Raw genomic sequence first — 16,102 nt, forward strand, 5'->3', positions numbered from 1 at the left:
GTTTGGGAATTATTTTAAAAAATTGATAATGGTTGAATTTTTCATTCTTTATTTGGTGAATGTTTCAGATTCACACCTCAGAGACTTTATCAGGCCCTCCGAACTTATCGATAAGCTCGTCCAGGGTGTTGAGAGGTAGTTCTTTTCCCAGCTGTGATATCTTGTTGAGAAGACCCTGCTTCATCTCCTCTATCCTCACTGGAAATCCAAAAATGAGGATGTCAGACAGTGCTGGTTGTCATTTCAGCATGACAGCAACAACAAAACCACCTACCAGTGTGGCAGCTTGTGTGGTTGACAAAGATGACGTCATCGTTGTCCAACAGCGAGTCTGGTGAGGAGTTAGAATCGGTGTCCATGCCGTCAGAATCAGTGCTGCTGTCGTCGCTGTTGATGCTGATGACACCGCCACTGTCCACCGTGTGCTTAGGTACCTTGGGGTGACGACCTCGGGGTTTACCTGAAGATTACACCAGTGAGATTAGAGATTAGAGCAGGGGCTGACTTTTAAGTAAGATGATAAGCCGTCACCTTATCATTCATCAATGATCCTAGGAGCTAAGTTCTTGGGGGCTTCAGAAGTAGCAGTAGAAAAAAGAAACGTGCGCTTACGCTTTCTCTTATTCCCGGGTGGCTTCTCTCGCCGCTGCTTCTCGGAAGGAAAATGTTTGGTAACGAGGGACTGGAACACTCCCCTGAAGGGCAGATAGCAACGCTATTAGGGGCCACACAAACCAGCTCAAAATACATGTCAAGTGCTGGCAGGTAGATAAAGCTGGCAGGTAGATAAAGGGGTGAGAAATTGTTAACGCAGACATACATTCAAAAATATGTTTGAAAAACAAAACGCATAGGCTTGCTCACTCTGCTGCAGAGACAAATCTGTCAAGATGACCATCGTTCTCGTCTAGAACTTCTCTGGTGCGTGACTCCCCAGTAGACTGCAGGCCGATGACGATGCACTGTGTCAGGGAAAAGAAAATTGACGAATCAACAAAAATTTACAACATCCATTTTGTGTAGTATTAATTCAACTAATAACAATTAGGTATTAGCAGTTTAGTTAGTAGCGGTAGTTGAACTAATAACAATCTCACATTGAGTAAGTACATTTTTGAGTAAATTGAGATAAGATCATCATTGTTTTAGTGTCTGTCCCATGACATTTTTTTGTGGTTTGCTGTGAGATTTTTGTAATATGAAACATGGCTGAGCTTAATACATGTTGGAAAAAATAGTACTATATAATATGCAGTGAATAAATCATTCTTGACCAATAAAATGGATTCGGATAATTTTCCACGACACAACTATTGATCTCTCTTGATACACTAATGTCCCATGATGTTTGAGAATCACTGTTAGAAAACCGTGACCTCCTGTATTATTATTACTTTTATTTAAAAAAGGACAAAATTGTGTGCCGACAATTTCCACATGTGTGCAACTTTACAATTTTTTTTACCAGGGGAAAAAAAAGTTTGCTTATTAGACAAAAAGAATAAAAATTGAGAAAGGATTTTTAAAAAATATATGCGCAATTTTCTTTGTCTGAATCTCCATCTGGTCATTTCCACATTGCGTGTTAACTTGATGACTCAGCGTTCCACAGTGATTTGTGCTGACCTTTCCTGCCTCCAGCTCTTTCTTGGCCAACTCCACCAGGCAACGGACCTTGGCCGCGATACAGAGGTATTTGAAAAAGCGCTGGTGAGATGACCAGAACTGGCCCCAGAGGGACTTCCTGCTGACCAGTCCCAGGTCGTCGGCAGCACGCATGAAGACCTGCAGTGCCTCCGCCCACTACAGGAAGAAATGTTTAGTCAAAACGGGAAGCAGGCTCATTGACGTGATAATGACGTTAGGTTGTGACGTTCACCAGTTTGGCGGCTTTATTGTAGACCAGCTTGAAGTCGCTGTCCAGCCCGATCTCTTCAATGCGGAAAGACACCCCTGAGAAGCTCAGCTGCCTGGCTATGTACATCCCACTCACTTTCATATCCATGGCAACAATTTCCATGGCACCCACACCTCTGTGTATAAAACGCATACAGGTATGTAGGTACATCTCAATACATTAGAATATTGTGTAGTGTAGTAGTACTACTACTGCGAACAGTGACAGAAGTTATTCCAAGAAGTACTCATCAAAAGGAAAACTTGTATTATACAGATTCCTTACACAGTCTACACATTGATTTTATAACAAAAAAATACCTCAAATTAGAAACAATCAACAATCTTTTGAATGTAGAGATTGGAGCTTGGCCTGGTGATAAGTATCTTTCCATGTGTTTAATGAATCTTTGTCTGTAATCCTTTATGTGAGTTTCTTTTAGATTAAAGTTGTGACGTAAAATTTTGTATGACACTAAAACTTTTGTATGATATTGTAATTTATTGAGATGCTTTTCTTCTATACATCATTCAGTGAGAAATTATAATGGATCAAATACCTTATTTCCTCAAATAGTGTTTCAATTAACCCATGGGTGCAAAGAGATGACGATATTGATGTCACAAGAGTCATCATATCACTTCATAGACGCTATTGCACGGTCATCAACTAGTTAACTACAGTATCAATATATTTGTTGCTTTGTTACTAACAAAAACAGAGGCAGCTAAGGAGGCATCGAACCACACCTTAACAAGCGTGCATTTAAACAATTAAAATAAATAAATAAAAACTCTCCTCGGCCACAACAAGCTGAAATCTGTGGTATCTTACAAGAATTTCAAACATACAAAGGCCACAAACCTCTTCTCAATGGCGTGCAGGAAGTCATCAAAGGCCCTGAAGGGCGTCCCCTCACCCCATATACCCAGGCGGCTCATGTAGATCATGTTCTTTGGCTCTGAGGCACCTGTTTTGACCGAAAAAGTTGACTTGTGTGGAGTTGTTCCAGTGAAATATTTAAAGTCTGAAGAAGAGTCACATTTCCACAAAACTATTTTTCTCACTGACCTGCTTTCTCATTATGTTATTATTAATGCAGTACTGTATTACTGTAAGACTCCTGTTTTTCATTTTTGAAGATTAGCACAGGGGTGCCCATGATAAGTGTGCTCTAAGAGTGTGACAAATGAGTGTTACCTTTTAACTCAACGTCTTCCGTATTTTTTTCTTCTCTAATCAAATTACAGGCACAAGATGGGACCAATGTTTTCTTTGGGCACTCAGACCAAAATCATGCATGGAAAGTTAAATTAAATCTCTCTAAATTGCCCGTAGGTGTGGTCCTTTGTTTTTGCCCTGCGAGTTACGGTTATATACCCTGGCTGTCACCCAGACTCAGCTGGGATAATTAATCCTACACCCGCGACTATAGTGAGGACACTGGGTGGATGGAAGATGGGTCCTAAAAAAATGACAATTTATTCAAATATTATATTTATCATATACTACTGTCAAGTCGAAACAACTGGTTAAACAAATGGACAAAAAAAATTATATATTTTTCTTTTCTGAAATTTCAAACTCCCCTTTTGGGGCACCAGTGAAGGGAATGATGTTCAGAAAAGTGCTAACCACAGTCAATGGAGCTGACTGATATTGGAAAGGTCCTGGCTGCTCAATGCAATTAATACAACATGAATTACATACAGAAATTGATTTTACTGAGCCGATTTTAAGGTAAGGTATATATTTCTATACATAATAATATGTAAATTAAATGTACATAATATTACACATTATTTCCTGTGTTACCTATAAAATGCAACTAGGTGACAACAACACATTTTTCTCCTTTCTATTGTGTATCTGTCATTCCTGAAAAAGTGAGTAGCATGACTTTTATTTGATAATTATTTAGATTTATTATACAGGGCTTCACTTAATATTACACTAAAATAGTAGTTATAAATGTGGAAATGCTGCTTAAAAATAAGCTATTCACTTCCTTTAAAATGTATATGATGCTGCTGCGTTTAGTCGGGAACAAATTTGATCACTTTTCATTATTTCGTTATACTTTTTCTATAGCGCTTGCCCTCTTAAGGATCATGGAGCGTATAATGGCAGACTTTGGGTGAGAGGCAGATTACCCACCCTGGGCTGGTCACCAGTCAATCAAAAGCCACATGTAGACAAATAAGCATTCACACCAAAGAATAATTTAGAGCCTTCAATGAAACTAATATGGATGTTCTTGAAATGTGGGAGGAAGTTGGTGTACCCGGTGAAAAACAATGCAAACCACAAATCTCAGAACTGTGACACAAACTTCCAAACAATTAGAGCACTTTGCTGCCCGATTTACATTATTTTCTATGGGGAAATTTGTTTAGAAATGAGAATAACTAAGTCAATCAGCATCATGGAACAGATTGTACTCTACTTTGGAGGGTTCCACTTCATTGCATTTGTGTTCCTGTTCATGTACCTGTGGCACTGGCATACACCACTCTGGCCCGTGGCAGCTTGTTTTGTAGATCAAGCACTGCCTTGCCCATCTTTGTTGATGTGGCATTCTTGGCTTTGTGGCATTCATCAAAAATAATCTGAGGAGGAGAATTAGGGTCAAGGACAAACAGCACAGGGAAAAATGGGAGGGGTACAGCACATTGGAGGAGGAGAAGGAAGAGAAATGTTGTGTCATCTGGAAACTGAAAGGATACAACTCCGTCAAAATCCGGCTTGCACCAGTCCAGGATCTGTTTAATCCGCGTGCGGTGCTGCCCTCCCGCCTGGCTCTCGCCAATCAGCGCAGAGTAGGTCGCAAAGAGGACTCCTTCTGAGGTAGCTGTGTCTCCATACTTAATCTGCAACACACAGTCTCACAGTCACCCAATGGGCTGTGCTCCATTCCATTTCCTGCACGGCCGCTTAGAAAGAACTGCCTTCTTCATTAACAACTGGACTCACTTTGTTTAAGGCATGCACAGGAATAGTCGGTGCATCTATGTCTTTGAGATCTCGCTCTGCATCAAATTTCAGGTCATTGGATATACTGAACCTGCGGGCAGGAAGAGTAGGATAAGTCATTCACGGTATACGACCGGACAGAACAAGTACAAACAGATGCAAACCAGGCTGTGTGCATTAATTTTAGGTCGGCCCAACCAAGACTGGGGCTGACTGAAGGATGAGCTCACATCCCGTTGGGCTGCGCTGCATGCAAAGGCAACAATTAGGATGGCATTACACTGACTCACGGCTCATCTTTGAGATTTTACTCAGAGCAGACAGCAGCAAGAATTCATAAAAAATTCAATTTGCGTGCTGATTTGAGATATTCCTCAAACAGTAGCTGTCCGTTTCATCTATGACATGACCACAATGATCGCTAGGTGTGCCGTCCGTTGAAGACAAAATGCCTCTCCCTAAATAGATGCCATCTATGTATGACAGAGCAGTGATTCACAACTACTGTGCCTTGGGTATGCCTTCAGAATTTATTCACTATTGCATCTATCTTTTGGTCATTATGCCAGTAACACATTGTGACAGCAGTACAATTAAATGGTCTTGCACTAGATGGCAAAACGTAGTTAACCTACCATCGTTTTGCAACATTTTTTTTTGGTGGTGCTGCGAGATTTTTCCAATTTTATTAGCTCAATTACATTTGGGAAACACTGTGATAGGATAGGGACACATTGAAAAAACATTGGAAATGTACCAGATATTTGTCATAAAGTTACAATTCAGGTTGATGAAAAAAAAAGTGATTATGTAACTGAAATAAAGTCATTGTGTTATGAGAAAAAATTTGCACTATTTTGAGAATTAAGTTGCAATCTAATGAGGAAAAAAAAGGGACTAAGCTATGAAAATAAAGCCCAATTGGTGTGAGAAAATAAGGAAGTTAAACGATAACGCATGTGGGAAATAATGTCATAAAGTAATAGAATAATAATAATAAGTCATTATGTTACTCCACTCCTGGGAAAAAAATGGGAAGTAAGTCAAGGTACCTAAGTTATTTCTGAGATGAATATAACTTCTAAACTTACTGCATGTTGGAAACAAGTTCTCTGTGCAGAATGAAAGCTTATATCAGGCTAGGAATAGGAATTCATAAAGGTTTAGCAATTCCAATTCCATCAAATACAGCTTATCCAGCAAATTCCTTATCATCTTGTCGATTCTTATTGAGTGAACTATTTTTCCCATTTTGCTCACTTTAGCTTTAATAGCACTTCCAGTCTCATTTTAAACTCCAGTTTCACAAGACATGAATTTTAACATGGAATATTTTTCTTAAAACAATATTTGTTAAAATGAAGGTCTCCGACACATTTTAAGTTGGGTAGACAAATGCCCCGTGGTCCCTATTTGCTGAAATACCTTATCCATGAGAGTATTCGCTTTATGTTGGCAAAGTCTACTCTGTCAATAAGCTATAATAAAGTAGTAGTAAAGTAAATGTAAACTATTTGCAAGAAAAACATTTCTAGGCCATAAGTAAAATCAATTAAATGGAAAAACAGCAGGTACACAGCATAATCACCCATACATATGTCGCTGTACAAACTAGCTAACGGCATGGAATTCATATTTACTATTCATATATTATGCATCAACACGAGAAGCAAAAACCATTCCAGTTTCTCCTTTGTCCCCCAAGGAACCATTGCTAACCCTGTTAAACACAAATAACCTCCCAATCTACTGTCATTAATTCTCAGCCGTCCACCATTGTTAATAAAAGTCATCAGGGAGTGCTTACTCACCATAGTGATTTTTTCCTTCCCTTAAGGTAGTTTTCCAGGATGATTCCCGCAACAGTACGCCCTTTACCCACACCGGCCCCATCTCCAATCAGGAAGCCTGCCCGCTGGTTGTTCTGTAGAATGACCTCGTGTTGCTGGGCACACAAAAGACCGAGAGAAACTGGTCACTCGTTGTTCCATGTGATAGGGAATGACGGTGGGTACGTTTGTGCCATCTGTATGTGTACCTGACAGGCGTAAATTATGGCTTCTAGCTGCAGGGCGGACAACAGGCCGCTATTAATGGTAGACTCGGGTATAGACAGAGTGTATGTGATGTCCGGAGGAGGGACACTAGACAGCGTGTTGGTCTCCACCACTATGTCGGGATGGGAAATTCCAATAGTTGCTGAAGAGGAGAAAGGAAAAAATGTAGTTTGTCTCAACACAGTTTAAGGGTACATTTTGCCGTCAAGTCTAGTGACCTACATTTGGAAGGTCTGTACTCCGCATACGTGTCGACATGGCCCAGTTCCTCTGAATCCTCTTCCTCTGCTTCCTCCTCCTCCTCCGGGGGTAACTGCGTTCTTGGAGTCTGGAAATGCCAAAGACAATATTCAACACAAGTCACATACCACACTACTCTTCATACAGGTCTGGTTTTAGCCTAGGTGAAGTTGAAAAAAGGAATGTCAGTCGCAAGCCACAATTAACAGGTATGTCAATACACCATTGAAAATGAGAGTTAAAGAGGTAAAAGCAGAAAGGAGGAAAAACTTGCTGAAGATCAATATGTAAGCCAAGGTCGGCGCTGTTAAACCACTTTAATACACACAACTGTAATGCAAACAAAAAACAAAATCACCAGGAATGCAGTATTTCTTAAGTATGGTGGTGTATTCGAGACACATTGAAAGTGTAGTCTATTAGAGACATTGAAAATAAAAGTACTGTACACAAAAACTTATGAAGTTAGAGGACTAAAGTCAAACTATTAAGAAAATGTAATGTTAGAAGAAAAAAAAAATCACAACACTCAGAAAATATTCAGAATGTTAAAGAGACATTACAGGTATAAAGTAGCAAGGTTATGAGAATTAAGTTGTGGTGAGAAAAACGTAATAAAAGGTACGGGAATGGGGTTAAAGGAAAAAATACACAATAACAAGAATGAAACCACAAGGTCAATTTTATGAAAACAAAATTGTAAGGCCGGTAGAAAAAAAGACATTAGATGAATGATAATAAAGTTAACTCCTTAGCGTTATGAGAATGAATTTGCTATTTTAAAACTAAAAAATTACTGAAAGAAGTCAAAGTTGTGAGAAAAGAGTTATGTTACAACAACAACAAACATTGAGATAAAGTTAAAATTTTAAGAAATACGCAATTAAGCTACAAGAACAAACTTTAATAAAGAAAAAAAGACAAGAAAGTAATAAAAGTAATACAATTATAACGTTTTCTATCCTTTTAACTTGTAAAATTCCATTTTTTTCCTCATTATTTACTTATTTCAAACAATTATTTCGGAACTATTTGCAATTTATTCTTAAAATTCAGCAACTTAATTTTTTTCCTTGCAGTGTGGCCCCAATACTGTTTTAAAGTTGCTGCTGTTTCTGTGGAGTTCCAAATGATTTTAAAATTTTACATTATTTGTGATAGTAAAAAATGACAAAATAAAATAACAATGGTTGAGAGTGTGTCGGCCACAGACCAAAAGACTAAAATTGGCAGATATTGACATTGGCAAATTTGTGCTAAAATAAAACAACTTATGGTATAACTAACACTGTTGGACACTTAATCTGGATGTGTGCACATTTCTGACCGCAACCACTCATGGAGGTGCAGAGTGAAAAAGAGCATTAGTTCAATGTTACATCAAATTGGTGCAGGTACCTGAAATCCTCCTAAAGGTGGCGTGCTGATTATAGCTGTTATATCATCCAAACTGGCCAAGCCCTGAAACCTGTTGGTGCCTTTAAACTGTCAACAGAAAACATTAAATAAAGAAAAGAAAAACACAAATCAATGGATAAAACAGACAAAAAAAAAACAAAAAAACGAGCTGTGCTTGAGGGTACCAATGGACCTTTCCGACTGGCGATCTTTGGCTCTGCCCCCCCTTAGCGACAGTTGCCATCTCCAACAATCTTCTAAAATGCCGACTGAACAGAACAGGTTTGAAGTGGATTCCCTATCGCGAATTCCGGTAACAGATTTGTCCAAGAGGGTTCTACAGAGAGGTCTCAACTATTTCACGCAAGGATATGTACACGGAATTAATATTTTGGACGGACCAGGACAAAATGTCAATGTTGGTGATTGATGCAAAAAGGTTGACTCCTCACAAACTTCATATTGAAATCCAACAGGATAAAATAGTGGATTTATACTGTGCATGTAAAGCAGGATGAGTACTTTTTACTTGGAAAGATCACGAGTAATATCATTGTAGTCTTTAGAAGTGAGTGGGTGTATTCATTTGACTTGGCTCGTAATGGAACCCACTGCTCTGTTTAAAAGTCCGATGTGATTCAAATAGGCAAATAGACATTTCTATTGCATGACATCGCGCATTTACATATCACTAACCAGACTCTTCGGCATAAAACATTACACAATTCGTTCAGCAAAGTGAAAGTTGTTCTCCTGCAATATATAAAGCACTTATAATAATTCAATCAAACTCAGAGAAGATACTTCTCCCTAACTTACCCTCGAACATACAGCCTTGTGTTTGCTGATATTGTTCGCATTTAGTTGTACGCTCTTCCGCGAGCCTTAATCCATCAGAGACACTTCGTCAACTGTGTTTTAGGCTTTGGAAAATGAATCAACTGGGCCCCTTGTAACCTAGCCAGATATATTTCATCAGAATTGCACGTTCCCCAAGTGCATCTGAGGAACATTTTGTTCGTAACATTAACTTTTCAAAGCGCATGCGACTGATAACCAGCATTGCTTTTGGGACTTGATGTCAAGAGGGGTGGGTCAAGCCAGGGTTTAAGACAATGCGGCTATCTGATTAGCTATTATTGTACGAGTGATTGACAGGTCGGAAAGGTTCATTATGGTGTCTACTCAGGAAAATGTTGTGTGCATGACTACAATAAGACATACCAAACAAAAAATGAAATGATGGAATCTTGTTGTGCAGCATCTATAGCAGTAACTGATGGAAGTTTTCCCTACAACCTACCCCGAAAATATATTCTGTATATAATGATAGTACGATAAAAAACAGTAAATCCAAAAAATATAGTGGACTTCTACTATTGACGGGAGAAAGGGACTGATCTTGCACCAGAGCAACAAAAATCTGCAAATAGGTGATTCTACGAATGCTGAACTGTGACTATGGTAGGATGCCAGGTTCCACGTCATAAGTAAAAATAGCCCTTGGTTGTGATCTACATCAAATAATAGAGTGGCGTGTCAGGAGCATAGTGTAAAGCTTTTCCAAAGATGTAAGAGCAATGTGTAGGACTGGCTTTGTATTCGACACCTGCTATCCTACTACAAGTATTAAATTTTGAAAGAGTAGTTAGATGAATGGTTGGTGTGGTTATCTGCTTTGTGTGTTTGTGTGTGTGTATCTGTGTGTCTACTGACCTCCAGCTGGCTCTGTGCTGGTGTGGTGGCGGAGGTGGTACTAGTGCTGACATCCCAGAGTGTGGGCACCGTGTCCAGGTGGTCGGTGCTAATGAAGGACTGGGCGTCGGCATACTCTGACAGCGAGTCGGCCGGTGAAGAGAACAAGGAATTGGTGGAGAGGTCATCGATGCAGGACAGATCCTGTGGGTAGAAAGGAGAAGCACTTGAGTTTCACCTCAATTTCCTGTCTATTGCAAGGGTAGACAAGGTATGATCTGGGGGCATATACACTTCATTTTATCTTGCATTATCAAGAGTCCTGTGAAATAGTTTTGGTTTATTTTTATGTGTCATGTGATTGACTCCATCAAAAGACGGGAATTACTGAAAACTCTGCACAGGGCCGCCCTGCAGTATGAATGGAGCGTCTTCCACTCTGACATTACTTCACAAATCAGAGAAGAGCAGAAAAGTCACCACTCATTTTCTGAGAAATAAGAACAAGCAGCACCGTTTTACTACACTTTGAGAATGTGTAACAAAGCACCTTCTGAAAATGTGAGTCTTGCAGTAATGTCACAGATTTCACCATTACATAGTCAAGATTATAAAGGTGACCTCAACGGTCCATCGTGACTCCTTTTAAAAATATGTTGGACGAATTATTGCCACGCATTACCCAACTGTTTTGCAAAACACGTCTGACGGGTGAGAGTACAAGACCCCAAGGCTATCCCTGCAAACAGCATGTTGTGAGAATGGGGCCTGGAAAGGGTGATAAATACAAACACATTGGTGTTATTTTTGTGCTAAGCTGTGACAGAAGTGAGTTGCTGACCATCGTGTGGAAGCACTGCCAGCATTGTTAGCGCAAACTCTCTTTTGTGAGTATATTCATTTCTTGGGGGCAAGATCGGGCATGAAAAATAGGTTCTCCTCAGTTGTCCTGCTCTCTGATTGGGTGCTGTAAGGGTGATGGAGGGTGTATCTTCCTGATTTAAGAAGGGAAAAAAAAACAACTTTCTTCCACAGCTGTGAGTCTTCACTATCCCATCTCACCCATGGATTGGTCTGTCTGTCACCCTGAGACTGGTCTTACTCGGACAGAGGTGTAAACAAGACCACCCCCCCCCCAAAAAAAAATAAAAATAAAATATATATATATATCTCACCAGAGGCTTTATTTAGCAGTGGCACCTTTGTGGAAACAGAGATAAGCAGAACACCAGGATTTTTAATCAAGGAGAACAGGATGTGTTTACTCAAAAAACTGGCTGAAAGGTCTTTGTTGACCTCAGGTGCATTTACTGCTTTTCATTTAGTCTTTTGTCATGGGCAGGGAAATGGTGGTGCAAAAGATACGTTTCTACATTTTCACTCACTCTAAAACTGGGAATATATGAGAGTAGAGTTGACTATCGTGGGGTGAGTTTAGTTATTTATTTATCTAGTTTTTACTAGACAACCAGTCTGCACATTAAGTGTCTGCACATCAGTTGTGGATTCATTAGTTGTTTATTTTATTACCATTAAAGCAAATTTTAAAGCTGTGTGCATGTTGTGTGCATCCTTGGACACTAGTTACTGGTGGTAGGTTACACTGTATTAAATCAGATAATATCTTTTGCTGTGATGCTTGAATCTGCTGTAACATTAGTTACCATAGGGAAAACTGTGATTCTTCAATTGGCTTTAACCTTTTTGTAATCTAATTATTTGAGTCACTGCGATTGGCTGGCAACCTGGTCAGGGTGTTCCCACCCTCGTGCCCGATGATAGCTGGTATAGGCTGCAGCAGTCCCACGACCCTTGTGAGGATAATCGGCTCAGAAAATTTATGGATTATTCGAGTTATTTGATTCATTGTTTCGGTGCTTCTTCAAACATAAATAAACTGCAAACTATGACATGAAAACACTTCAAATATCATTTGAAACTCACAATTATAACATTAAAAATAAATGCTTTACTGCTGATCTGATCCAGAAAAGAATGCACCCGTAGTGTACCTCAAGTAGAGATGTACACGCGGTAAAGACTCTCCACTAACAACCCAGGCTCCTCAGACAAAGCTTGTCAGTAAAGATCGATCACATCTGCAAAGTTCCCCAAGACCAATTCCCATTTAGACAGGACTTTGGCACCCCCCTTGAGCAGAAAAACATGAAACAGTGAACTTGTGGCTAACAAACCATGAACATTTGCATTTTAATTTGATTTAGTTTAGTTTGATTTATTTATTTTGATTGTAGAAGTTAACACCTGTCAAACATGAATGTTAATATTCTGACTCTAATACATTCATAATATAATCCAAACAAAATTACAAAAATATACAATTAAAAACCTAGGATGCGTTGTTTGTTTTACAAATATTACAACTTGGAACGTTTTTTTCAATCAAAACAAAAAAAGAGAAATAACAGTTTGAGCAACAATACTGCTTCAGCGGAATGCGAGAAAACCGAGTCGAATTAAGCGAGACACCTCTGAGCACAGCACCATGCTAATCGAGTTGTTAAGCAGAGCGGAACAGAGACTGCAGTGTTACTTGACCAGCGGCAGACTTGTACCCAGGGCTGGTTCATCTACTATTCCTAAGACTGGGTCCTGCCGCGCAGAGATAAGGCTTGAATTCCAACCGCTCTGATGCTAATCTGGCTCCTTCCCAAAAACACAGCCAACACATCCATGTAACTGCTAATCCTGTGCCACTCTCGGCCAAATCCAATTCCCTAAAAAATAAATAAATAAGTAAATAAAAAGCCTTACATCATGCATGTTTCTGGAAGTGTCTCTTTTCAAAATGGCATCCTGGGGATGATGTACATGTTCACAGAAGTGCATGTGAGGGCTCATCCGTTCTCTTGTCATTTCTCCACCCATGTGCCATTTAACAAAAGTAGCCTTTAACATGTGTCACTTTTGCCCTGATTACTCAACATAGTTACACGTTTTCTTTTCCTCTTCAGCGTTACCGCATTCTTTTGATTAAATGAACGTAATGTGACAAGCCAGTTGCTATGCAGCACGAAGAGGCTGTAAATTACGGCACTTGTGTCCCTTGGGATGAGGCGCATATCATTAGCAACCAATCAGTCCAATTTAGTACATACCAGCACAATTATTTCACGGAAAAATAAACAAAGCAAACATAACACACCTGGCTAATGCAACATGAAAATGCAATAATGTGTGACTGACATGAAGCGTCGCAGCTGTTCCTCGCAACACCAATGTCCCTCCTTATCATACGCGGCACTTTATACTAACTTCCAAGACAGCCACACAAGAAAGTCTTTATAGGCTTTATAAACATAAAAGGATGTCTGTCAAACTTCAAAGGCAGAGCTCTTGTCGTCATAACCAAGAAAACCAAGCATTTATCCATCTTGCCTTTTACATAGAACCCAGAAAATGATGGGATATTTCACACGGTGGCCTGACTTTATAAGAAAATTACATACATTACAATGTCAACACAATAGTGGCAGGGAAATGTGACTCAGGTGGCCAACTTTACTGCTACCTGCCATCCTGACATTTACAAAATAAACAGCTGCCGTCCCACCCAGTTCTGTTACAGCTTTAATTATACCCCCAAAAAGGAAGATTGTTAATATTCAATTCAGTATAAATAAAAAGCCTACACAACGCTATTCAAATGCCAGGTCTTAGAGATTAAACCAAGATAAATTATTTCAAAACAAAATGTTTTTTTTTTCTTCAGACCATGACACATTTTACCAAGTGTTTGTGAGATTCCTTTATGCCCCCCCCCCCAAAGTGAACTTTTTGGCCATCATTCCAAAAACTAATGCTGAGCACCAAAAGAATACCAATGAAGCATGGTGGTGAAATCATAATGCTTTGGGGCTGTTTTTCTTCAGCTGGAACTTGTGCCGTAGTCAAGGTGAATGGAATTATGAATAGTTCAAAATAAAAACAGGGGCGATTTGCTGGAAACCAGCTCAGGGTGGACCTCGTGTCATGCTTGAAGATAGCTGGGATAGGCTCCAGCACTCCCGCGAATCTTGTGACAATAAGCAGCTCAAATAATGGATGGATGGATAAGAGTGTCAGTAATAAATAAATAGACTTCAGCTAGAAAGCAAAATAATAATTCACTCATTCATTCTTCTTTGGTACCGCTTGTCCTCATGAGTGTTGGAGAGTTGCTGGAGCCAATCCCAGCTGACTCTGGGCGAGAGGTGGGAATACACACTGAATTGGTCTCTAGCCAATAGCAGGATACAGCTACACAAATGTGTGAGATGTGGGAGTCCCTGTAGAAAACCCACACAGGTGGGGTGAGAACACCAAACTCCACATAGGGAAAGCTAGATTTGAACTCTGGTCCTCAAAATTGTGAGGCAGAAAGGCTAACTAGTCATCCACCATGCCGCAAAAAGAATAAGAAATAACAAGCCAGGCAAGACTGACTAGAAAAGTAAAATTTATTTGGGGTCAATCAGAGGCACTCTAAATGGTGGTGGGTGTGTGCTGACTTAAATATGAGCTTAAATTTCTGTCTTAATTTGGGATACAGCCACATGCCAGTTATAAAACACTGCACGCTTGTCCAACTATTATTTCAGTGGCTTATCATTTAATTCTCTCAAAAAGATGATTATATAGTACAGGGAAATGGTGTAAAACGTTTTGAAATTATACATCTTACTTTCATTTCTTGAATATCACAAAAACAAGGTATTTGAAAATGATTGTCACTAGACTTTTTCTTATGCCTACTCCAATACAAAAACATTGACCTGGGAAAATAAAAAGATCAAACTTGAACAATCACTCAGTTTCTATCATTGCTTGTAAAATCATTTTTTCCTTGTCACTCGTTTGGCTAAACAGTAGAGGAATGGAACTTGGCAATGTTTGTTCTTTTGGAGGTGGTGTTAGAGTCGGAAAAGTGAGGGAAGACACCTGTGTGTAAGGGAGTGGCGAGCCTGAAACGCACTTCTCCTGCATGGCTGCTTTGAAAGCAATTTGTTGCTGTCCACTAACCATGGATGATGCTGTTTCACTGTGCGAAGGCAAACACACAATTCTGACCACGTGTCGCGTTCGCCGGGTTTTCTATCAAAAAGGTTATATGCGGGTAAATAAACTTTCCTTATGGTGCTCATGACACGATTTGTTGGGGGATCCCAAGTAAACTTAGTTTGCGTTCCTGCCAGTTAGATTGAAGATACTTCTGCTGTGATGAAAATGCAAGTAGGCAAGAACTCTGGTATTTGTTCACTACCCACACTGCGGTGAATTTCAAAAGCACATGCAAGACGGGCCATGCTCAGGGCTTCCCCCGCCTATGCACTGCACGCTTGGATGATTTTCCAAGGCTGGGAAGTCAAACACAAGTGACGTCACCATTCCCAAGTCAATCTAAATGTTATATTTTCTCATTCCTAAACTGCACATTTTGTGCCTTACTGTTGATCTTGGATTTGGCTTCTAGCAATGTTCCTCAACAGGAAGAGGAGCAAATACTTAAATCTGTCAGTGAACACGATGTCACTGTTGTTTGCAGTGTAAGTGTCGGTCCTGCATGTCAATATCTAGGCAGTGTGTGAGCGAAGCAGACAAACTGGGGGTTGTGACATCACCTTCCCCTAGAGCTCAGCTGAGTGAAATAAGCCATATTCCCAACTCAGCTGCTGACCTTGTCCAAGCAATCAACACAACTTGACCGACGGCCTCCATGTGTAAGTTCAGGGGGTGGGTCTGGGGCCACAAATTGAAAAGTCGTCTGTGTAGTTCCAATAGTGAAAACTGTCCTGGCATATAGTCGATTGCATAAACTCTCTCATGAGTCTAGAAAAAAAAA

At 39.8% G+C, this 16,102-nt stretch overlaps 1 protein-coding gene across 4 annotated transcripts in view; it reads right to left on the minus strand.

Annotated features, from left to right (window-relative positions):
• sbno2b (strawberry notch homolog 2b) overlaps positions 1-16,102 on the minus strand; it is a 64,274-nt gene that overhangs the window by 11,436 nt on the left and 36,736 nt on the right. For all 4 annotated transcript variants that reach the window (XM_061824173.1, XM_061824172.1, XM_061824171.1 and 1 more), the window contains 15 exons: positions 10,282-10,464; positions 8,566-8,652; positions 7,150-7,255; positions 6,909-7,069; positions 6,682-6,815; positions 4,871-4,961; positions 4,624-4,767; positions 4,389-4,506; positions 2,762-2,867; positions 1,880-2,033; positions 1,627-1,803; positions 865-962; positions 613-695; positions 275-460; positions 77-198 (listed from right to left, as the gene is read on the minus strand). In XM_061824173.1, coding sequence (XP_061680157.1) covers positions 77-198; positions 275-460; positions 613-695; positions 865-962; positions 1,627-1,803; positions 1,880-2,033; positions 2,762-2,867; positions 4,389-4,506; positions 4,624-4,767; positions 4,871-4,961; positions 6,682-6,815; positions 6,909-7,069; positions 7,150-7,255; positions 8,566-8,652; positions 10,282-10,464 — 1,950 coding nt within the window. The remainder of the gene's footprint in view (positions 1-76; positions 199-274; positions 461-612; positions 696-864; positions 963-1,626; positions 1,804-1,879; positions 2,034-2,761; positions 2,868-4,388; positions 4,507-4,623; positions 4,768-4,870; positions 4,962-6,681; positions 6,816-6,908; positions 7,070-7,149; positions 7,256-8,565; positions 8,653-10,281; positions 10,465-16,102) is intronic.

The sequence above is a fragment of the Syngnathoides biaculeatus genome, chromosome 7 (assembly GCF_019802595.1).
Source record: "Syngnathoides biaculeatus isolate LvHL_M chromosome 7, ASM1980259v1, whole genome shotgun sequence".
In the NCBI taxonomy this organism is placed as follows: Eukaryota; Metazoa; Chordata; class Actinopteri; order Syngnathiformes; family Syngnathidae; genus Syngnathoides; species Syngnathoides biaculeatus.